This window comes from Tribolium castaneum, chromosome 2 (assembly GCF_031307605.1).
Source record: "Tribolium castaneum strain GA2 chromosome 2, icTriCast1.1, whole genome shotgun sequence".
Lineage (NCBI taxonomy): Eukaryota > Metazoa > Arthropoda > Insecta > Coleoptera > Tenebrionidae > Tribolium > Tribolium castaneum.
Window position 1 is genome coordinate 13,061,683 of NC_087395.1, and position 23,074 is coordinate 13,084,756.

The 23,074-nt window shown below is 32.5% G+C and overlaps 1 protein-coding gene and 1 long non-coding RNA gene across 5 annotated transcripts; both read right to left on the reverse strand.

Annotated features, from left to right (window-relative positions):
- Nucleotides 1–1,353: 1,353 nt before the first annotated feature.
- Nucleotides 1,354–23,057, reverse strand: sit (stuck in traffic). 4 transcript variants are annotated; one of them, XM_064354832.1, is made up of 5 exons: nucleotides 22,936–23,057; nucleotides 2,516–2,604; nucleotides 2,280–2,467; nucleotides 1,848–2,228; nucleotides 1,354–1,716 (listed from the first exon to the last, which is right to left on the reverse strand). In XM_064354832.1, the coding sequence occupies exons 2-5, from the start codon at nucleotides 2,580–2,582 to the stop codon at nucleotides 1,501–1,503; spliced, it is 852 nt and encodes a 283-aa protein (XP_064210902.1). In that variant the 5' UTR covers nucleotides 2,583–2,604; nucleotides 22,936–23,057; the 3' UTR covers nucleotides 1,354–1,500. The 4 variants fall into 4 exon arrangements, with proteins under 4 accessions (XP_064210902.1, XP_968563.2, XP_064210901.1 ...); XM_963470.5 differs by lacking the exon at nucleotides 22,936–23,057 and adding an exon at nucleotides 18,297–18,549; XM_064354831.1 differs by lacking the exon at nucleotides 22,936–23,057 and adding an exon at nucleotides 7,564–7,815.
- LOC135265380 (uncharacterized) lies at nucleotides 6,527–7,557 on the reverse strand. The gene is made up of 2 exons (XR_010333021.1): nucleotides 7,143–7,557; nucleotides 6,527–7,073 (listed from the first exon to the last, which is right to left on the reverse strand). It is a non-coding gene; the product is annotated as an uncharacterized LOC135265380 (long non-coding RNA).
- Nucleotides 23,058–23,074: the final 17 nt, after the last annotated feature.

A 23,074-nucleotide genomic window follows, 5' to 3' on the forward strand; every position in this document is an offset into this window, starting at 1 on the left:
AAGAAGCACGTGTTCGTTTTAGCTCTGATTCGTTCTCCCTCAAAATAATAGCATCTCACTTTAATAGTGTGTTTGACAGAGATAACATTTAGGGGTCGAAAATGGTGCGCCGCCTCACTATCACAGAATTGTTAGAAATTATTTAAATCAAAATTTTGAAAATCGCTGGATAGGACGAGGATCTAACAATATTTGGCCCCCGCAAAATCCAGATTTAACACCGGTGAACTTTTTTTGTGGGGTGCAGTAAAAGAAACCCCAATTCAAAGTGTTGAAAATTTAAAAAATCGTATATGACGTGAATGTAGAGCTATTACGCCAGCAACTTTACAATGCGTCCGTCAATCTTTTTTCAACAGACTCGATACATGTGTAAGTGCGAACGGTCGACAATTTGAACATCTATTTACTATTAACTATTACACTGAAGTCTTCAATAAATAAATCGTTTAATTGGCCTATCTTGATTAACTGTCATCTTGAAGTTTCAGCTACATACTTTGATTACTAGTTTGAATTAAATTGAATATTATATCAAGTGTTTAAGGTTTAGTCTATATTTAGTTGCGTTTTTAAAGATATCAGAAGTACCTCAATCGCGCCCACCTGTATATGGTTTATTACTACACAGGACGCCGCGCCGACCTTAAAGTGGTGTAAAAATCCTGCTTTTCTAAAAGTCTTAAATTTTGTGTAATAAATAAAAAATAAAAAAGAGTGTTTAAAAAAAATCAAATTATTTCAAGCAAAATCGACCAATCACAATGTACCTTAAAAACACTTCTATTAATAGCTAGATCCAAGAATGCAAGAAATACAGCGTGTTTAAAAATTGGCATATTCCTAGTTCAAAGCGTTGCATAGAGAATCACTTCACTATTCCAAATGTAGAAACAAGATAAAGATTCGGGGCTTCCCCACAAAGATACATCTGTTTGAAGGTGCACTTCAGATGCACTTTAAATTGGGTTTACTTCAAATGCAGGCAAAAAATATCAGTATTTATTGCTATTTATGGTGTAGATTACTATAAAAAATACTAATGTAAAACAATTTATTTAAAAAATTGGCTTAATTTTGAAGTAAAAAGAATCTTAAATTTTCGAACTTGTCCTTAAAAATCAGAAAAAAATTAGCAAAATTTAAAATTTTTTTACTCCAAAATAAAGCTAATTTAAAACTTGGACTACTAAAGTGACTACTACAATGCTCTGAACTCCAAATTCCCCAGTTTTTATATACGCCTGTATAAGGTGTTCATATAACAAAACAAGCTTGTTTTGTAGCTTATTTCCAAAACACCTTCGTCTATACTTCAAAATGATGTTAAATAAGGCGGAGGGTAAAAAAAGATTAATTTTCAAACATTTAAAGGTTAATAACGGGCTTTACCACCTCGCTGAGACGCTGAGTAGGTACGTAACGCCATTTCCCTGGTTAATTTTTAATGTGAATTTGTATAAATGTACATAAGAATTATGCCATCAAACATTTAAAATATTAGTGCGTTTTTATGTGGTAACCATTTTGTATTCCATTGCTCTTTTCATTTTTCTCCATCCGTCTTCCATATTTGTAGGCTTGTTTGTAGAAATTGTCAAATAGATAATAGAAGAAAACAGCATTTGGCAACGTGAAAAATACCGACCACCTTGGATATCCACAATCGTAGAAAAGTAACTGACTGCTGTGCAAGAAAGCCACACAGAACTGTATCTGCAAAAAAACAGCAAATTACAACCGTTGACAATAGTGACAGAGAGTAATTATGAGTGAAACGGTGAAAACGATACGGTACGCTTACCACCCATAGGTACTCAATAATTTACTTAATATGATGTAATTACCATTTGTAGATTTGTGATATGTTTTTTCCACCAGAGGTATTTTTGAAACTGGGGTCCCATTGCAGCAAGCAAGTAATATGTGTACATTATTATGTGAACGAAACTATTAATGAACCCAATAAATATAGCATGCCCTCCTGGCATATACTTCACAACTCCCCAGCTAATCATCGGCATCACAGCGTGGTGATACAAGTGGAGAAACGACACTTGATTGTTCTTCTTTCGCAAAACGAAAAATACGGTGTCTAGGAGCTCAGATATTTTCGCTAAATAGAAAATATAAACACCTCGAGCCACTCTTAAAGCATGAGGTGACCAAGAAAAGTCCACAGGCTCACACTTCCAACTGTATTTGTCCCAATAAGCTCCCTCCAGCGCCTGATGACATAAAAATTAATTATTGCCAACTTAAGTGTTTTGTCAACTCACTTCCCAAAAGAGCCAAATACTTAAAACCACTTGAAAAGCGTTATATAATATTAAAATTAATTTAAAGTCGAAAGGCGGACGATCTTTCATTAGCCGAGGGCCGAGTTTTGTTACAAAATACAAATAGAAACCAACAATAGGAAAAATCACAGGATGGGTCACCAAAAACCAATCGTTTGTCCGAGGATCTAGAAAAAAATGTAATAAAAAATCACTTAACAGTAGTATTCACATACCTCCAAGTTCTGTGAAGAGGAAATGGTAAACCCCCTTAAAGGTTTTATCTACAGTTCCATTTGCCATTTTCTTTAATTTCCCAAAAAATCTGGAAAATATTATTAAGTAATAATAAATTCGTGGATTTATTTATGAATTTGGACACCCTAACTCCCTAACACAGTATTCTAATTTTTTTTATTGCACAGTTGGTGTTACAATTGACCGACAAATTTAGTTGCATGCAATTAGGTCACACTTTTGTGGTTGTGAAAAAAATTGCTGTAATTTTTGAAGAACTTAATTGACGAGTAACAAACTGATCAATTCCTTAGATACAATTGAAACTGTAGCAATACGTACGCATAAACAGAGTTGCAAAATTTGTTTTTGTTTAGAAGTTACAGGCATTCAACCAATATAAAACAAGTGCGAATTAATATTCGTGAAATCCGTGACCTGAGGACTTTCGTAAATAAATTAGCTTTTGTTTCTGTAATTTGTACATTATTGCGAAAAGTTTAAATTTTAATAATAAATGGAAACAGTGTTCGTTACGCACAACATAAAAATGTATTATATTATTCCCACTGTTAACAAAATCAAGAATTTTGAACAACTGATGATGCAGGTAACGAGTCTTGAACAAATAAGTATACAAAGTAATTTTAAACAACAAATTAATTGTGTGCTTTCTCAACACATTTTCCCAAAAAATCCAGAGTTGTCCCTTGACAGGACAAAGAGCAACTCTAGATTTGGAAATGTTTAGTTAAGATAAGCAGTATTTTTTTAGGTAAAACATACCGTAATTTTGGAAACAAGTTACAAAAATTTTGATAATAAACTGAACACTTGACGAAGCACAGGAACAGTATAGTTAAAAAGTAGCTTCACAGTTAACTATTTGTGCGATAAAAATATGTTTAAATGGAAACCGTTCTTGCATTTAATCTAAATAACAAGCACCATTTTTAGTAAACATTTTAAGTAAGCACTTTTATCACTGACATAAAAAAAAATTTTTGTTGAAATATACATGAATATGTTTATTGTGTGTAGTATAATTATTCATGTATCATGTATTTTTTATAAATGAGTCTAAACAACTAATTTAATTTTAAATCAGTTTAACGTTTTAGAGAACTTTGCAAAAAAAATTGTAGACAAAGTTGGGCAAAAGTATTGAAGTTTTGCGTCTAACTATAAAAAACAAATTAGTACATTATCAAGTACTTCAAAAATGTGATCATTTTTCAAGAATAAATTTTTTTGAAATATATTTTGAGGTAGTTGGTGCCTTATAATCGGAGCAAAAAGTTATTCCAACAGTGAATGTACTTCCCTAGCCAATTACGCAAAGGGCGCAACATTACAATAAAAAAGAATTATTCGGTAATAAAATTAACTAGACGCACTCTGGTGATGACTTTTGAACTACGTCGAAAACAGTAACGAAATTTGCGTAATTCCACATTTAGTTGACATTTAATAAATTGTTTAACAATTTTGCGTGTATAGTGTTAATTACGTACATCAGAGAAAATCACTTTAAAAATTTGTGATGGTAAATACTAGATTTGACTTTGTTTCTGCGGTTTTTCGTAGTATAAAGTGTTTATTGTTGCAATTTGAAAGTGGATAAAAAGTGACAAAAATCGTAAATTTTGATTACAAAGTGGTATTAAACAGTTGTAATTAAAGACTATAAGTAATGGATTACAGCGAACACATGTTGAGCTCAAAAACCAATAAAGTAGTGAAGTGTGTGAATTTTAGGTTAGAGTTTTTCCACTGGAAAAAACCTGAAATACTTCGGTAAATCTACAAAACCACAATTAAGATTAACAACTGCTGATACATTTAAGAATAAAGTGTTCCAAAAGGTAGGCTTTTCTATCTGTTTGTAATAATTTTCCAATAAATCTGTAATTTGTCAATATTCGTTTCTTGCACCAATGATACAATATTCTTACGAATTGTGAAGCCTCAAAATTCGTACAACGCTTAACATATTCGAATAAAAATTTTCCCGCCATTTTTATTTACAGTAGCTCAGGGGCGCCCCCAACGGTAATTTTACTTCCAAATACTATACGAATACAGCGTGTCCGGAAAGTTGCGCACCGCCGTGACACTACATCCTCGGCTGATGCCCTAGATAACCAGTAGAATGTTAAAAAAATATTTTATTGATGAAGATATGATGAAATAAAGATTAAAAATTTTTTGCCAAAAATTAAGATGTTTGCACTTCTATTTCGAATCCAAATTCATTTGTGGTATAAATGGCATTGCATAAAAGGACTTGGAACAACAAAACTAAAGAAACCTTTCCAGATTCTTTTAGAAATGCTAACAAAATTTTTGAGTCAACAATGATAATAAATCTGGCAACGCTTGGCATAAACCATTATTCTTCAGATGAAACCATGGTTACGGTGATTGCTTATAAGTCATTAAAATGTTTGTTTCGTCTGTCAGCGATAATTTTTCAGTTTCAAAAAGTGTCAGTGAATGATTAAAATGTTTTCATACTATGAATATTGTGACTTGTGTTTGCTGTTTGGTAAATACGCTGGAAATGCAAGTGAAGCCGCTTGTCAGTATGCCGTACGAAGGCATCCAGACGAAACCTTTTTTGAAAGACTGGACCAAAGAGTGCGATGAACTGGTCGATTGGACCTTTTACCAAGGAAACATTACAAACGGTTCACGCCAAAACTTTGAGCATTTGTTATAATTTTTTAGTGCAGTGTTTATTCGTACTTTAAATTGTTTAAAATATCATTACAATAAATAAAGCTGTTCTCCGCTCTGTTGCTGCATTCAATAACAAAAATAAAAATTACAATATTCGGCGAACTAATCCGACTATAAACAATACTACAACGGCGTAACCATGGTTTTAAAAACTAGAAATTAAATGTCTTACACCTTTTACTGGAATCCAAGACTTTGATTTTAATTTTTAATTTCAGTTTTCACGTGTATCTTTGAACAATCTTGCCTTTTTCCATAATTTGTTTAGGCTCTGATGTAAAAACAAAGCATGTGGATTTTTTCAAAACAATTTTTCGGTATCTTGGGGGACTACCCAATCATAGTCGATTTTTTTTTAATCAACTGTCTAAGAGCTGTCAGGGTGGTATTATCATAAATAGTAAATTATTTGAATTAAGGCTGGTGTATTTTTTTACCTGAAAAATTCAATTTTCAAATTTTTCAAGCTGTCTCCAGTTTTAAACACGTACAACAACACATTTAGTTATTTTAGACCACCTTCAGACTAACGAATTACTGATTAACACAAACGTCCAATTTTCAAAAATGTTAAATCTGGTATTCAACATGTCAAATACACAATACAGCCAGTTTCAAAAGTAGTTGGACATCAATTTTTAGGGTGATACCGTCTGGTCTTTATCAGAAATTTGACACTGACAGTTAATTATTTAAAAAAATGATCTATACTTTCCTTCAATGAGGTGGGGGACTTTCTAGACATACTGTATATAGTCAATAAGTGAAAATCGTCAATAGGTCTTTCTTTGTCACTGTTACCCGACATATTGTTACCCTTGACGACGCAATTTTGGTTTTGGAGAAAGAAAAAAACGAGAAACTATAAAGGTGTGAAACGACATTTAAATCAACTCTTTACTGACTAGGAAGGGTTATTTTGCTCAAAAAGTTTGATAAATGCTTAAAATCACACTTTTGAAAAAAGTGAATTGAATCCTTTGTCAATAAATGTCACATCTGACAGTTGAGAAATTCAATTAATTTCTTTTGAAAATTTCATTAAAATGCAACTAAATTGTTACACAGTGCAAGAAAACACTTTTATTATCGAAGCTTATTTCCGAATTGAAGACTTAATAAATAGAGAATGATAATATTCGATGTCTAAATGCCTTTCATTAGTTATATCGGGTGTGTCAAAAAGGTCGGATAAACTTTTAAGCATAGCTGGAAAGTAGTTCAAAGATCACAAATTTGAAGGATTTTTTGTGCAGACATCGTGTGGCCAGTAATTCTTTAAAAAGTAATGACCAAAGCGGCAACATTGTGCTATGTTACCTCAATAGCGATAGTCGAAATTAGTATCAGGTACAAATGTTTCATTGGGAACCGGAATAGATACATGTTTTTACAACAATTAGGGAAAACTAATTTAGGAACAAAGCAATTTAATAAACAGTAAAATTAAAAAAAAACAACGTAATTTATAATAAATGTTGAAATGTTCTGCCATTTGCTAAAAAGCAGGCTTCGGCACGTCTTTTAACAGAATTTGTGGTACGTTCGAACATGTCCGGAGTTACTGAGTTAAAGGCTACAAAAACTCTTTCTTGCAAAGTGGCTAGAGTTTCCGGCACTGGTGGAAACTCTAATGTCTCTGATATGGCCCCATAAAAAAATCAATAGGATTTAAGTCTGGAGACCTAACCGGCCAAGGAGTAGCACTGCCGCGGCTTAACCATCTATTTTCGTAATTTTCGTTAAGCCATCTTCGAACTGGTACAGCGTAATAAGGACCAGCACCGTCCATTTGTAGCCACATCTCTCTTCTGACTGCCAAAGGCACATCATCCAATAAATGATTTTCTAAATTATATTGCAAAAAATTTAAAAACTGATCACCTTCTAGCCGTTCTGGCAAAATATGAGGACCTATTAATTGGTTTCCTATTATTCCAGCCCATACATTCAACGAAAATCTGTGCTGACGTCCCGTTTCAAAATTCAAAAATAGATTATTTATTGCGTAATAATGGTGATTGTGCCTATTAAAAATTCCGTTAATGGTAAATAAAGATTCATCCCCCCATAATTTTTTTTGAAAAAGTCCACATCTTTATCAAGTGTCCATTAAGCAAAAGCCATTCTCTGGCAATATAGACTGGACTTTTGTATAATGATATGGATATAGCATTTCATCACGCGTCACCCTATTAACTGTTTTAAACGGAATGTTTAACAGTCTACCAACTTGACAACTGATGCTTGGATTTACGGCAACCGCATCAAGAATTGCTCCCTCTGTCTCAACAGTTCTTCTTACGCGAGGCCTTCCAGGATGTATTCCTTTATATTCCGGAATCGGAGTGCGATTTTCTCGAAGTCTCTGATCGAGTCGTTAAAAAACATTAATGCTTGGTTGTCGTCGCTGGGGATATCAGATGCCATATTGTCTCACCGCATCTAAAGCATTTCCTTCACTTGCACCATAAACCAAATACATGTCGCAGTATTCACTTGCCGAAAACATTATTGTTTCAGAATAAAAGATTTAAAATATCAAAAAGTTTGACACATTTGTTTGACACTTTGCCAAAAAATATCCTCAAAGTTGTTTCCACAGAAATATTACAATGTCGTCATATGCTACTGCACATTTGAAGCACTTTTGTACACTAACTTTAACTTGATTAACACCAAACTATTCCTTTAGGTAGAACACAAATTTTCAATAAAATGCTTTTATGACAATGTAAACCATATAACTAATACCATACGTAAGTGATCTGACAAAGGAATTTTTAATTTCAAGTTGTTTTTCTGTAGCTGTTAAAAAGGCCATATACCATTAAAAAAACATAATACCAATTTTTTTAATATTTTTTCGGGGTCTATGAACAGTACTTAACATGTGCTAAAAAGTTTATCCGACCTTTTTGACACACCCGATATGAAGCGGCATTTTCTGATTTTACATGAGAAATTTACAGACGACTAGATGAGAATCATTAAAAACAGCTCTTCTCTATCCGCACCATTTACATAGAGTTCTGTCATGTTCTTCTGTCTTTTGTTGTTTATTTATTTTGGTTTTATTTTGTAGTTCAGAAGTTTATTAAAACTTATTGTTTATATGCATAGTTTAATATAAATAAATAAAAAAGCGTGATTTTCGAATAGTCTTTAGTAAAAAATATTCTGTGTTAATCAATGTTTGGTCAATAGGTACATACGTAAAGTTTATAAAAGCTCCAGTCATAGTTCAGTTCTTCATAAAGTCTCTTGCTTCCTTGCTTGCGTTGATTAATGTAGCGACAAATTATTTACTATTTCGGTAAAAAATGCAAATCTGGAAAGTTTTGATGAATTATGCAGCGGCATTTAAAAAACAGAAACGTGACATTGGTCGCGAAAGTCTATCAGAAAGTTATTGTTCGTTTTTTTGTTGCTAAGTAACAAATGTTTCTTAACAAACCCATTACATTTATTCATTAACTCACGAATCAAATTATGTACGAGGGGAGGTCCAGAAATCCGCGGAAAACAGTAGATACGACAATGTTATTAATGTCCTTTTTCAATATAGTCTCCCTCAAGCTCTATGCATTTTCTAGATCGCGAAATGAGCTTGAAAATACCTTCACTAAGATATGTTTTTTCTTTTCCCGCAAAATGGGTCGCAATCGCCTCCATTACGGCTTCATCAGTCCGAAATTTCTTGCCCCTTAATTCTTTTTTTAAATTTGGGAACAAAAAATAGTCGCTGGGAGCCAGGTCCGGACTGTAGGGTGGATGGACAAGCGATTGAAAGCCAAACCTGTGAAGGGCAGTCATCGCAACATGGCTCTTGTGAACAGGTGCGTTGTCTTGCAAAAGCAACACACCTCGAGTCCATTTTCCGCGCCTTTTCTCTTTAATTGCCTCTTTTAATTGTTCTAATAATCTGTCATAATATTCTCCGGTTATGGAAACACCCTTTTCTTTATAATCAAGCAACAACACGCCTTCGGTATCCCAAAAAACGGTAGCCATAAGCTTTCCCGCTGATTCCGACACCTTAAACTTTTTAGGGGGTGCTGTACCCTTTTTATGCCATTGCATTGAGTCTTGTTTAGATTCCGGTTCAAAATGATGCACCCACGGTTCATCCCCTGTAACAATACGATCCAAAATTGGCTTAGAGTCTTCACCACACAGCTCCAAAAAGAGCGTTGATCCGTCATGCGGTGCTGTTTTTGAAGTGGCGTAAGCATTCGTGGCACCCACCTTGCACTGACTTTTGTCATGCCAAGATGGTCGTGCAGAATTCTCAAAATTGTAGTTTCCGATACTCCGATTAATGCAGAAAGCTGTTTCTTTTTCAGACGGGCTTCTTCCACTACTAATTTTTCGATTTTTTTTATGATTTCTGGTGTGGCGACGTCTACAGGCCGTCCTGGGCGAGAGTCGTCTTCGATTGACTCTCTTCCCTGTTTAAACAGACCATACCACTTGTAAATCATAGATTTACCAGGACACTGCTCGCCATACACAGATTCCATCTCACTCATTATATTTTGAGCAGTTTTTCCTTGCTTTACAAGGAACTTTATTACGGCGCGATGTTCAATGTGCTCCATCGTTTCAGTTTTCGTTGTACGAACTGCAAAATCTCCCAAACGAAAGCTGCCAGGAGGTTGAGCGTTTACATAAATATTCATTTTAGCTCCTAGTTAGTACCCCATTATTAGAGTGGACATACCCCCCTCCCTTCCCCCCCATTCCGCGGATTTCTGGACCTCCCCTTAGAAGCTCTCAAACAGTGGGGCCGATTTTTAATTATTCATTTTTGAGAAAACCATTCACGTAGGGAAAAAATGGTATAAAGGTTTTTGTGCCCATTTTGCCGCATAGACTCACCCTGAAATTCTTGAGAGACCATTTCCTAACACCATGTATAGGCAGTCAGAGGCAACTCTAAGTGCACTATTATTAGGTCGCTATTTCGTTTTTAGTGGCTTAAAGGTGCGTTTCGAGAAAAAATAAAGTTAAGGGGGTCGAAGGAAGTCAACGGGGGTCGGACGGGATTAAAGAGGATCGAAGGGGTAGAAAGGCGGCAAAGAGAGGCATGGGTTCTACGGTTTGCTTAGCAACGGCACAACAATGCCCTGCGAATCCGATAGAATTTGCGCACACCCACTAGTCATTAGGCTAAAACCTTTAATAAACCATTAAAAGCTGTAGCGGTTTTACTGTAAACAGATGCTGTTTTCGAAATGTACCCGGGAGACCATGTAATGACATCTTCTTTGTGGCCCCTGTGGCACGCTCACCTCGGTGGAACAGTGATTTTTAATACGTTTACCCCGTACTAACTAGCCCGAACACAGCCCTAAAAGTAAAAAATTCTATTTCGGAATATTCGTTTTTGTTTGTTAACTGGTCCAAGATTTATTTTCTCTACAAACGCTATCCAAATAAATATTTGCGCTTCAAGTTTGCAACGCAAAGTTGGCGTTTTCGCAAAACTTTAAAGCGACAAAATGAAAAAAACACTCGCTCTCCCATTTTTTATTGAAATTAAATGTCTAGCCATTTATGTAACTAGCTATGGAAACTAGTAACAACGAGTAAATAGAAAATAAATAATTTCTGATTATTAGTATAGTAGAGAATGCGAATTTGGGTAGTGCTTTACCCGTTTGCTTACCGGACAAAACTTATTAAAATATTTTAAATTTAACTCACTCTGTAGTGTGTGTCTGTTTCATATTTTCAGAGCCAAATTTGAAAGAGTTCCAGTTGTCCCAATGATTTGAAATTTTGTCTACTTACTTAATCTGCGAGACAATGCAATCATATGTAGTTAAATACCCCCTAAAAGAGTTAAATGGGAATTTGAAGTTTTAGGTTATGCTTCTTGTTTGATTTTGTTGGCGTGGAAAAAAAATAAAACAAAGTTTAAAAACTAGACACACCAAACCTTTATTTGAAACACTACGCGATTCAACCACAAAGTGGTCATCCTCAGGTGAGAATATAATCATCCATTTATATTCTCACCTGAGGATGACCACTTTGTGGTTGAAACGCGTAGTGTTTCAAATAAAGGTTTGGCGTATCGGGTTTTTAACCTTTGTTTTATTTTTTATTTAGCCATTTATGTAACTAGCTATGGAAACTAGTAACAACGAGTAAATAGAAAATAAATAATTTCTGATTATTAGTATAGTAGAGAATGCGAATTTGGGTAGTGCTTTACCCGTTTGCTTACCGGACAAAACTTATTAAAATATTTTAAATTTAACTCACTCTGTTGTGTGTGTGTCTGTTTCATATTTTCAGAGCCAAATTTGAAAGAGTTCCAGTTGTCCCAATGATTTGAAATTTTGTATACTTACTTAATCTGCGAGACAATGCAATCATATGTAGTTAAATACCCCCTAAAAGAGTTAAATGGGAATTTGAAGTTTTAGGTTATGCTTCTTGTTTGATTTTGTTGGCGTGGAAAAAAAATAAAACAAAGTTTAAAAACCAGACACACCAAACCTTTATTTGAAACACTACGCGATTCAACCACAAAGTAGTCATCCTCAGGTGAGAATATAATCATCCATTTATATTCTCACCTGAGGATGACCACTTTGTGGTTGAAACGCGTAGTGTTTCAAATAAAGGTTTGGCGTATCGGGTTTTTAACCTTTGTTTTATTTTTTATTTTTTTAATTTTTTAGGTTCTGGGTTTTCGATTTGTAAATTTGAAAGAGTTCCTGTAGTCGCAATGAATTGAAATTTAACATGCTTATGTAATCTGCGTGACAATGCAATTCTATATAGTTAATTACCCCCTAAAGGGGTTAAAAGGGGTTTTAAAATTTTAGGTGATGTGATGACATGGACGGTATGTTGGTCATTTGGACGTTACGGTAGATGCACATTATAATAAAAAGCGCACAGTTCACACAATATGAAATATATTAATATCTAATCATTTGTAATAAACAAATGTTCCTTATTGGTGTTAAAGTTAGGTTAGGTTTAAATCTTACACCAAACATACACAGTACGTTGGTTTACACACCACTCACTATTAAAAATTAAGAACCCCTCTGGATTTATCAGAAATTTTATTAAATAAACATAATTTTTGTCATTCGATTTTTCTTCACAGAAGAAGAGTCCTTATTAAACATGAGATGACATGGGGCAATTATTGCTTTCCCTTTACTTATACTGGATTTTGTCGTCACTACGCCAGTGCACAGTATTGTGATTTTAATGTTTTATCCACAGCTAATTTGTTATTAGGTTATAATACCACTACTAGGAGACGTCTTATGATATCAATGGAACACACGGGTCCCATGAAAAAATTAAAACCTTATAAACAAAGTAAAGCTATTTACCACCACATACTTTTAAAATGACTTCATTTAATGTAAGAAATTAACACCCAGAATTTTAAAAAAATGTATTAATAAAAAAAACTTTTATTTCATAGATGCACTAAAGAATAAAAAATAATACATTTCAATCACAGGAGAATAATTTTTCTTACAGGTTAAAACTCTAAAATTTATAAAAGCATTGAGAGTTATAAAACTACGGCATTACAGAATTACTTTTTTCAGTTGACAACTCCTACAGCTTTTATAAATTTTAAAATTTTAACCTGTGAGAAAAAATATTCTCCTGTGATTGATATACATTCTTTTTTACTTTTTAGTGCATCTTTTAAATAAAAGCTTTTTAAAAAACAACATTATTTTAAGTATTTTTTTATGAAATACTAGCAGTTACCCGCGACTTTATCTCTGTAAATTTTCATTCAGACTGATTATAAATGTTTATTTTTTATCTAGTTGATGATGGAAATCCTTGTTCAAAAGTTTATTCTAGTTTCTGAATGTTGTAATTAATAATGAAACCTTTTTCTCTTTTTTTGTATAAATTGGTAAAGTTGTTTTAAATTTTTTTTAAACTTCAGGAACACCAAACAACCGAGTCATTTGGGCTAAGCGGCACAGCACATTAGAATTACAGAGTTCATGAACATCTAAATATTTTTGAGCAAAGAGAGTATTTGAAATTAACATACAATGATTTTTCATTTTCTCTACACATTTCTGATATTATTTTAAATAATTTTGTTGTTTTTTTAATTTAATGCTTTTTAGCGTTATTTAGATGGGATTGTCAATATACCTAATAAAATCCACCAACGGCGTTTACAGAGAAATATTTCTGTACAGTGTACAAATTTTGATTTTAATTGGAGATAGTGAAATTATGCTCTTTATGATTTTTATGATTTCACTAACTCAAAGCAATGCCAATTTTTTTATGAAAATAAATAATCCACTATTTTTCAGAAAAACATATTCTAGTTAAATTCAGAAATGTTTATTAACAAAAATGGATGTTTTTTAAGTTTTATAAGTGTTGAGATTAATAGATTGTTACCAAACAATAATGGAATCTACAGTCCACTTCTGTTTATCTGCCGCTTTGAGATGAGCGCTTTAAAAAAGCTATCTTCTTGTTACAAACGTCATTAAATTTTTAATCAAACATTTTTATATAGAATACAGCAATATGCTCGTTATTACTGCAAGAGTAAATCCATGCGACCAATTAAATGGCAACTGTGGCAGGTTTTTTGATCAACACCTATAATTTTTTTTCTGTAAATTTAATTAACTGTACTTCCTTAAATAAAAAAAAGTAATTATCGTTGTATCTTCTTGAACATCAACATTTTATTAAGATGTTTGAGGTTAAAAGTTCTAAGAACAATGTATAACATATGTTAAAAGTAATATCTCAACTTGGCGAAAATTACGTATAACCTAAAAACTTAGAAATTTTCATACACACTTTTTATCTACCTAGCCTTATTATGATCAAATTTCCAAAAATCCTAAAATACGTGTTATTTTCTTTTAAACTGAAAGCCCCAAATTACCAATACAATAACAATTTTTTCATGGATATTATCTTTGCAAATAATAGATTTTCATACAAATTTTGATACCTCATATAACGAAAAATCCTCAAAACAAATGCTTCTCCCTTTTTAGCTAAAAGGTCAAATCGAGTTCTCATGAATACAGGGTGCTCAAAAACTGGCGCACCAACTCAGTGGTACGTTGTTGAGAAGCATGTGTAGATCACGGGAAGAATCTTGAAAAAATTCCTAAAGTTATATTTTAAAAAACCTGGAGCTACAAACTTATTATGTTAACTTTTTCAGTTTTCATTATTTTTTAATGTTTTTATGTTTCACACTAAGTAATCGTTCCGTAACACAACGATGAATAACTATTTTTAAATTTCCCATCAGACTTTAGCAGTTTTTTAATTTAAAAAAATTAAAATTCATCAAAAAAATCACAGTTTGTAGATGTGCCAACGCTGGGAATTATTTCCTAGGAAACCGTTTCAAAAATAATTTATTTTTATTGTTGATCAAATTCTATTGCGATCACGACTGTTAGACAATGTTGCAACATATCATTTATTTAAAATTCGTTATTTATCAATAACTTTAATGCAAAGAATTTTTTTACTATTTTTACCGTTATATGTAAGCAATTCTTTACCACACTCCATTGAGTTGGTGCTTCGGTTTTTGAGCACCCGGTATAACTTCAAAAATGGCGGATTTTTGTATTTAACCCTTATGGGAGTAGAAGTTCTCAAAAACCCGAACTGCACATTTCTTTAATGAATGATTTTTACATTTAAACACCTTAAAGGTGGAATTTCCAACAAACATTTAACACGCGTTTTTTTTAAGTTTTTTTAAGTATAGCCCAATTACCTATTTTTATTACTAGAATTTACATATTTTTATATTTAACCCCCTTGGGAGGTGGAACTTCAAAAAATCCAGAAACACGCCTTTCTTCATTTTAACCGCAAGCTTACACATCAATTTTCATTAATATAGCTTCAAAAATAACGGATTTTAAAATTTAATCCTCTTAGGGGTGGAAATTTGAAAAATTATAAAACACACATTTCTTCATTTTTCACCGAAAGTCCAAATACCAATTGTCATGGATTTAAAAGTTCAAAAATGACGGATTTGTATAGTTAACCCCTTGGGGGTAAAATTTCTAAAAATCATAAAACACATACAATGAAAATTTGGGATGACTAAGTCCCAAACTTTGAGAAGCTCTGAAATAGAATGACAAAAATTAGCGTGTACCTACTGTGGCGTGTACTTTCAAATTGTCAGTACAAAACGGCAGAGATAAAATAACTTCTTGATCTTCTACGTAATTCTTTTACTTCAATTTGTGTTTTGTTATTACATTTTACAAAAAATAACGAAAAAATGTATGCCAGAATTGAAGTTCGAACCTCTCACACAAATGAACTTGCTAGCCACGATTTGAATCTCAAAAAGGAAAAAACTACCGTCAACCACACAGTAACTATCAACAGGTGGATTAATAAAAAAAATTGAAGAAAGTATGCACCTTGTGGAAAAATGATGGTTTTTAACTCATCTGATCATGACATATTCACATACAAAATATAGTAGAAATATTTGTGATTGGTTTATATATACAGGGTGTCTCACCTAAGACTTTCGAGCCTGATATCTTAGATATTTGTCAACGGATTTTTATGAAATTTAAAATGTAGATATTTTAAAAGATAAAGATTAAAATCCAATTAACGCAACAACTCAAGTCTTAAAAACGTAATTTTTACATGCCTTTATAAAATGTTAAGCCTTTTAGGACTTATATTAAAAAATGTATCGTCAGTGAAACATGCTGTCAGAAAAAACTCGTTCGTGGAAGACGTCTGTTTCGCGAGAAAAATGAGAAACAAATTGTTAAACGTGAGTACAGATGCAAAAGCGTAGATCTCTATGAGACAAATGAGTACTACCATTGAATTTTAGTCAATCTTACTCGCAGAAACGTAACTGTCACGCAAGAAACCATTCACTCATACAAAGTTAAAAAACAATATTTTTGACTTACTTTTGGTACTGGATGCTTTAATTCTTTCAAAAAGAACTACAAGACTGAAAAACAACTGAAAAACTATAGACACTTGAACATTCAGGACTTTGGAAATGTTTCGTACACTGCTGATTGGAATCTCTTTAAAAGCTTGAATTACAGGTACGCTTCCTGTGTCTTTAAATTATTAACGATTCTTTGAACTTTAAATTTAATAAAAGTCCAACGACACTTTCCATAGGCCAATATTGATTCCTTTTGCAACAACACAGATATTTCAGCCACTGTTTTTGGTTTTTAAAGTAATTTTACCAAATCAAAACAATTTTACTTTTCTCACAGCGCGCATACTTTTGACAGTTTTTTTCAGTGGTACACAAAATGCCGCATAGAAATGCTTCATCAATTTTTTCAATGGTGACTGCACAAATTACTATCAAAATTTGGATTAAGTTTTTAACAACAAAATTTAATTTTTTTCTTGGATCAGCCGAGCGATTTGGTTAATTTTTGTGTGGCCATTTATTTTTTAAGGTTTAATGATCCAACGGTAATTTGGCTTAATTTTAAATAAAAGAAATGTGTTTCAAAATTTCATTTTTAGCTTGTGATCATTTTTTTGCCCCTAATTGAAAAACCACCTCCTAAAATATGTGCATTCTAAATTTCATAACAATCCGTTGACAAATAACTGAAATATTAAGCTCGAAAGTCTTAGCTGAGACATCCTGTATACAAGCTAAATTTTGTTAATCTATTTTAGACCTTCTCAAAATTTATGACATAAATTTTATTTAATCGGGGTTGCACAGAGTGTATCACTCTGAAGATTCGCCATATTCAGCCATATTCAGTAATTTTCATAGTAAACTTTTAATTTAATCCAGACAAAAATTGTGAAATTCATTAGATTAATTAGTTTATTAGATTAATTTATTTGTGAACAAACATTTTAGAAATACTATACCTATATATTAATGAAATTGTTTTGAATATATCTTTGGTGAGAGCCCACACACTGCTACGGTCCATCACTCCGGACAAACGTTTGAAACGTGCCTGCCTTAAGAAATATAAAGTTTATGGCATCTTTACCGCAAGGGATATAAACCATTGTGAGGGCCAATCGGCTTATTCTATAATGAGTCTCAAATATTGTTGGATCCAACTATATTGCTAAACAACTCCCTAACACCCTGTATTACCGTGATTTTTGATGTACTGTAGGTACTCTTTCGTTGATAGATTTGAAGCATTTTTACATTATTTTGACGGATATGGAGTTTTGACTGCATTCATGATTTAAATTAAACGGCACATTATCTACATTTTAATTTCTTATGTGACTTGATAAGCAACAATTTCTGAACAGTGTGTATTTAACAAATAAATAAAAAAGTTGACAGTTAGTCTCGGTTTTCGTTTTATTCAATCATCGATGAATGGTTTTCGGTTAAAAGATTGAGTCTGAACGATAAAATTATAAATTTAATAATAGTTGTTTATTTAACGAATTTGAGTGTAAATCGGACGATTTATTTTATGAGGGGGAATAAATTATCCCTGAAATTTTTTAAAACGATTTTTTTTGGAATACATTTTTTGTAGTTTAGTGATTGTTTAGAGTCTCAAATTGTATCTCAACCACTGATATAATTATATTATTTACAAATTAGTATTTTTGTAAGTCAATTAGACTCCAAATCAATGAAAATCCGTTTTGTCCGCTTCACCTAACTGTTTTAATTAATGTCCAATATTTTTGCTACCACGTTTATGATCGTTTATTGCTGCAAAGTTGCGGATTTAATTACGCTAATTACCTGCGCAAAAAACACATCTTGAACTTACATTAATTATTTTTACTGTAAATCATAAAGTTTCCTTAACTGTGACACAAAAACAATAAGCATTTCTCTGAATACAGTGATTTCACTTTATTTCACGAAATTTTAAGCATGAAACCCAAATTTGTTTGATTCGATAGACCTCATTAATTTAAGGTTTGTCTAACTACTGCTGAGATTGGTAAAAAAAAAATTGATAAAAAAAGTTGAAATAGATGAATGAAAAAAGAAAAAATACTCACTTGAATTAAGATCTACTCCCAAAAGATATGTCTGGAGTTAAATACCACTGATTTATTACACATCGATTACGGAAAAGTAAGTTAAACTGACGAGCACGGAGACAGAAAGTGTACTAATGCACGGTATGGTGTGGAAGTACGGCTTATACCATGAGTCCTCCTTCTTCACTTTCAAGTTCATGGAGACAGAAAGACTCTATTGGAAAACTGGCCACGGTAGTCGTTCGCACTTGTGTGATTTTAACGAACTAGTTAAAGAGGTCTCGAAACGTAATAATGACGTGCACAGACGTAAATTATTTATTTCCACCTAATTAATTTAAAATCATGCACTTGTGACCAATTTTTACCCAATACAATTAACCTAGCTTTGACATTTTCGTGGATTTATTATTGTCTTTTACAATGTATTCTAACGCAACTTGCTTGCTTATTTTTGAGGCGATAAGTCAAATTACGAAATGAAAATTTTTTCGACCAGACAATACATCATTATTTGTAATTGCTAATCTTTATGTAATTATTTGCAAAATGGGAAAATAATGAAGTAAGGAATTTGTCCATGTTTAAATTTAATCTTCAAGCCATTTAAGATTTTAGCTGCTTCATTAAACTTTCCTCACTTTTACGAAAATCTAAGTTATCTATGTAACTTTCACTTTTACTGCACTATAGTGTGACGTGACATACCGAACAGCACAACGGTACATATAACACTGCAAACTTCAACTATTAAAAACTCAAGCAAGATTTTTACTGTTAAATAAAAATATATTAATAGGCGCCCAAAATCAATAAACAGATTACATTTATAAAAAAAGCCATTATCAAAAATGTGTTTATTGTAGAAACACATTTTGAGCTGTGTAACTAAGTCTGAACGTCGTCAAATGTTCTCTGTAAAATTCGTGAACATACATAGTGTCCCAGAAAATTGAAAAAGCACATCATTTAAAACTATTTTCATTTCTAAAAGATGTTTCCTAAATAAGAAGCTACAGTACAAACTTAAGTTTTCCTAAATCGAACACGCAATACTTTATTACATTTTTGCATGTAGCTATCAGTTCATCCCTGATTTACATGTTCATGGTCTCTAACATAAGGTTTACACAAATTTTACTCAAAAACGCAGAGTTGTATCGAATAACACAAAAGACCATTTTTGTGTAAAAAACTTATGCCAAATTAGTTAGGATAGTTTCTACCCAACAGCCCCCATTTTGGCATGCCCCTGATTAAAAATTTCCACATTTTATTTTGCAGTTCGATTAGGCGTATAAAAGTTATCAACGGTATCAAATTTTGTAATTTTATCTATTACGGTCTCTATTACGGTCATTAAAAAGAGTGTCTCAGCTAAGACTTTCGAGCTTAATATCTCAGTTATTTGTCAACGGATTGTTATGAAATTTAGAATGCACATATTTTAGGGGCAAAAATGACCTCAAGTTAAAAAATTAAATTTTAAAACATATTTCTTTTATTTAAAATTAAGCCAAATTACCGTTGGATCATTAAACCCCGAAAAACAAATGGCCACACAAAAAATTAACCAAATCGCTCGGCTGATCCAAGAAAAAAATAAATTTTGTTGTTAAAAACTTAATCCAAATTTTGATAGTAATTTGGGCAGTCACCTTTTGAAACAATTGATGAAGCATTTCTATACGGCATTTTGTGTACTACTGAAAAAAAGGCAAAAGTGTGTGCGCTGTCAGAAAAGTAAAATTGTTTTAATATGGTGAAATTACTTTAAAAACCAACAATAATGGCTGAAATTTCTGTTAGACTTTATGTAAAATGTTATTTATGAAGTTTAAAGTTCAAAGAATCGGCAATACTTTGAAGACACAGGAAGCGTACCTGAACTAAATCGAGTGAGGACAAAACACGTCACTGGAAACGAAGTAATAATTAGGGCTGTAATTCAAACTTTTGAAGAGAATCCAATCAGCAGTGTACGAAACATTTCCAAAGTCCTGAATGTTCATGTGTACAGAATTTTTCAGTTGTTGTTCAGTCTTTTAGTCATTTTTGAAAGAATTAACGCATCCAGTACCAAAAGTAAGTCAAAAATATTGTTTTTTAACTTTGTATGGATGAGAGATAATTGTGAAATGTCCATTGCGTGACAGTTACGTTTGTGCGAGTAGGATTGACCAAAATTCAATGGTAGTGCTCATTTGTCCCATAGAGATCTACGCTTTTGCATCTGTACCCAAGTTTAACAATTTGTTTCTTATTTTTCTCGCGAAACAGACGTCTTCCACGAACAAGTTTTTTCTGACATCATTTTTCACTAACGATAATTTTTTTAATATAAGTCTTACAAGGCTTAACATTTTAAAAAGGCATGTAAAAATTACGTTTTTAAGACTTGAGTTGTTGCATTAATTGGAATTTAATCTTTCTCTTATAAAGTATCTGCATTTTAAATTTCATAAAATTGCGTTGACAAATATCTGAGATATCAGGCTCGAAAGCCTTAGCTGAGACACCCTGTATACTACTTGAAAAATGATTACATTTTTTAAGTACTTGATGATGTACTAATTAGTTAATGCTTCAACACTCTCAAAATGTCTCTCTTCGACCAAATATTGGATAGACTGGGCGTAGTGAGATTTGTTGTGAAGCCAAGTGGGGCAAGGAGAAGGGACGCATGGTACGCAAATTTGACCCTTAAGGACCCCTTCTCTAGTTGGTTCATTTAAAATATTTCCAAGTGTTTCGTTAATATTCGTCAAACTTCGGCTTTTCCGAATATTATAACTCTGACGGAATGTCATAAGGTAGAATTAGAAGTCTTTTAACTAAGGCTACCCTTTTTAAACGCCAATACATAAGTTATTTCTGAAACTTTTTTTTCATTTTCTGCCTCTTGTCTACAAACCGCCACTGGACAAGGAGTTAGCTTCCTCTTGCCCTTACATGTTGGTTTTAAGCAACCTGCCTACTCGCTCAATGGTGTGTCTATCCAATACATAGTCGAACGTTTCTCTTATGCATAAGGAAGTTTTGAGAACTGTTTGACATTTCTTAATACGAAACATCAGATTACAAAACATCAAATTATTTTTAAAAGATTTAAAGCAATTTTAAGCCTTGTTAAGTCTAATTCGAAGAATAAAATACTGTATTCAACTCGTTTTCGTGTAAATCGGTTCATTTATTTCACTTCGTGGATGATAAACCTCTCGTTATCATTCGACGTTTAAAAATCAGTCCACTCGGCAATAAAGCGTCCGATTTACACTCAAATTCGGTAAATAAATAACTATTTTTCATGTGACTTTTGCCCATGATACTATGAACTACTAGAGATATGACATTGCGCATCTTGTATGTCCATCTCATCGCCTGTCTTGCTCGACTGTGACGTCATGCCGTGCTTTTTAGCACGGCAAATTATTGAAGTTAACACAAAAAAAGCTATTAAACTTCGTAGTTTTTGTCCAGTATGATGATTTTTTGTGTATTCCTAAGTATAGATATCTACTATAAGGTGCTTATTGTAATTAATTAATATTTACGATTAAAACAAGATTTTACTTGCTAAAATTAATACAGGGATAGTTTTTATGTATTGTTTTAAGACAAATAATAAATAAATAACTATTGTAGAGAATCACTTCACTAGTCCAAATATAAAAATAGTATAATAAAGTATAAGTGGATATTGAGGTCTCTAAAACACGCGTGATTTTTCGGGTACGACAGCACAGCCATGTTAGCAAGTGTTTTAAAGACCAATTATCCATGCACGAATATCTAATGTTATTTTTTTATTGGTACACTTTGAAATTATAAATACTGATATTAATATTACAAAAATTGGAAATAACGTAATGTGAGATCAGTATATCTTTCGTTGTCATGGAAGTGATTGTCACTATAACAAAAATTCATTAAAAAGTTGCAATTTATCTTTACGTTTCTTAGGTTATTGATGTTGCCATGGACACTTTAAAAAAGGCGCGTTTTTAAAAGTTGGATTTAAACACGCTGCTGTTGGCTTTAAATAAACAAAATGGATTACCAATATAAAAAATAAAGAATTGAGGCTTCTCCAAAAAAAAACATTGGATTAAAGATGCACTTCAGTTGCATTTTGAATTGTGTTTTCTTCAAAAGCAGGTTAAAAAGTTTTGTATTTATTGTAATTTATGGTGTAGATGATTGAGGCGTGGAAATATCAAAGGGGCTTAGTGCCATTTTCTCCTAAAATAAGATTGTGTCATAGTACCATGGGGAATGATGTTACAAAAAAGCTATGTGCATTTCTGCGGTTAATCTACTACAATAAATTTGCGTTGAGTTGTGTTGCTTGTAAGTGCTTGTACGGGTGAGTCTAAATTCCCTTTGTAATCTGTAAACTGAAGTGTCTTCAATTTGTGTAGAAACTAAAAAACTGTAAGCACGTAAAGTCAAATTTTCCTTAATTCTTCTATCTTTAACGCGACGCTTGTGAAGGTTCTGATAAATCAAAACATGAATGGCTGCAAAAACGCTTTAAAAATAGAGGCACTACTATCTTTCGTCAATGGAATAACACAAAAACGCTTTAAATGAATTAAAACGTGTGAAACGCCAAGCTAAGCCAAAATTCCGTATAAAAATTACTCTTTCCACTTACATTTACAAAAATTGTTCACAAAGTCCGCCCTGATTTCTAATACGCGACTTGACCTTCGATTTGGTGCAAGGTTGCAACCCTTGCTCTGAAAAATCAGAAGCTGACGAGTTAACTGCCGGGTACTTGTAAATTGAAATGT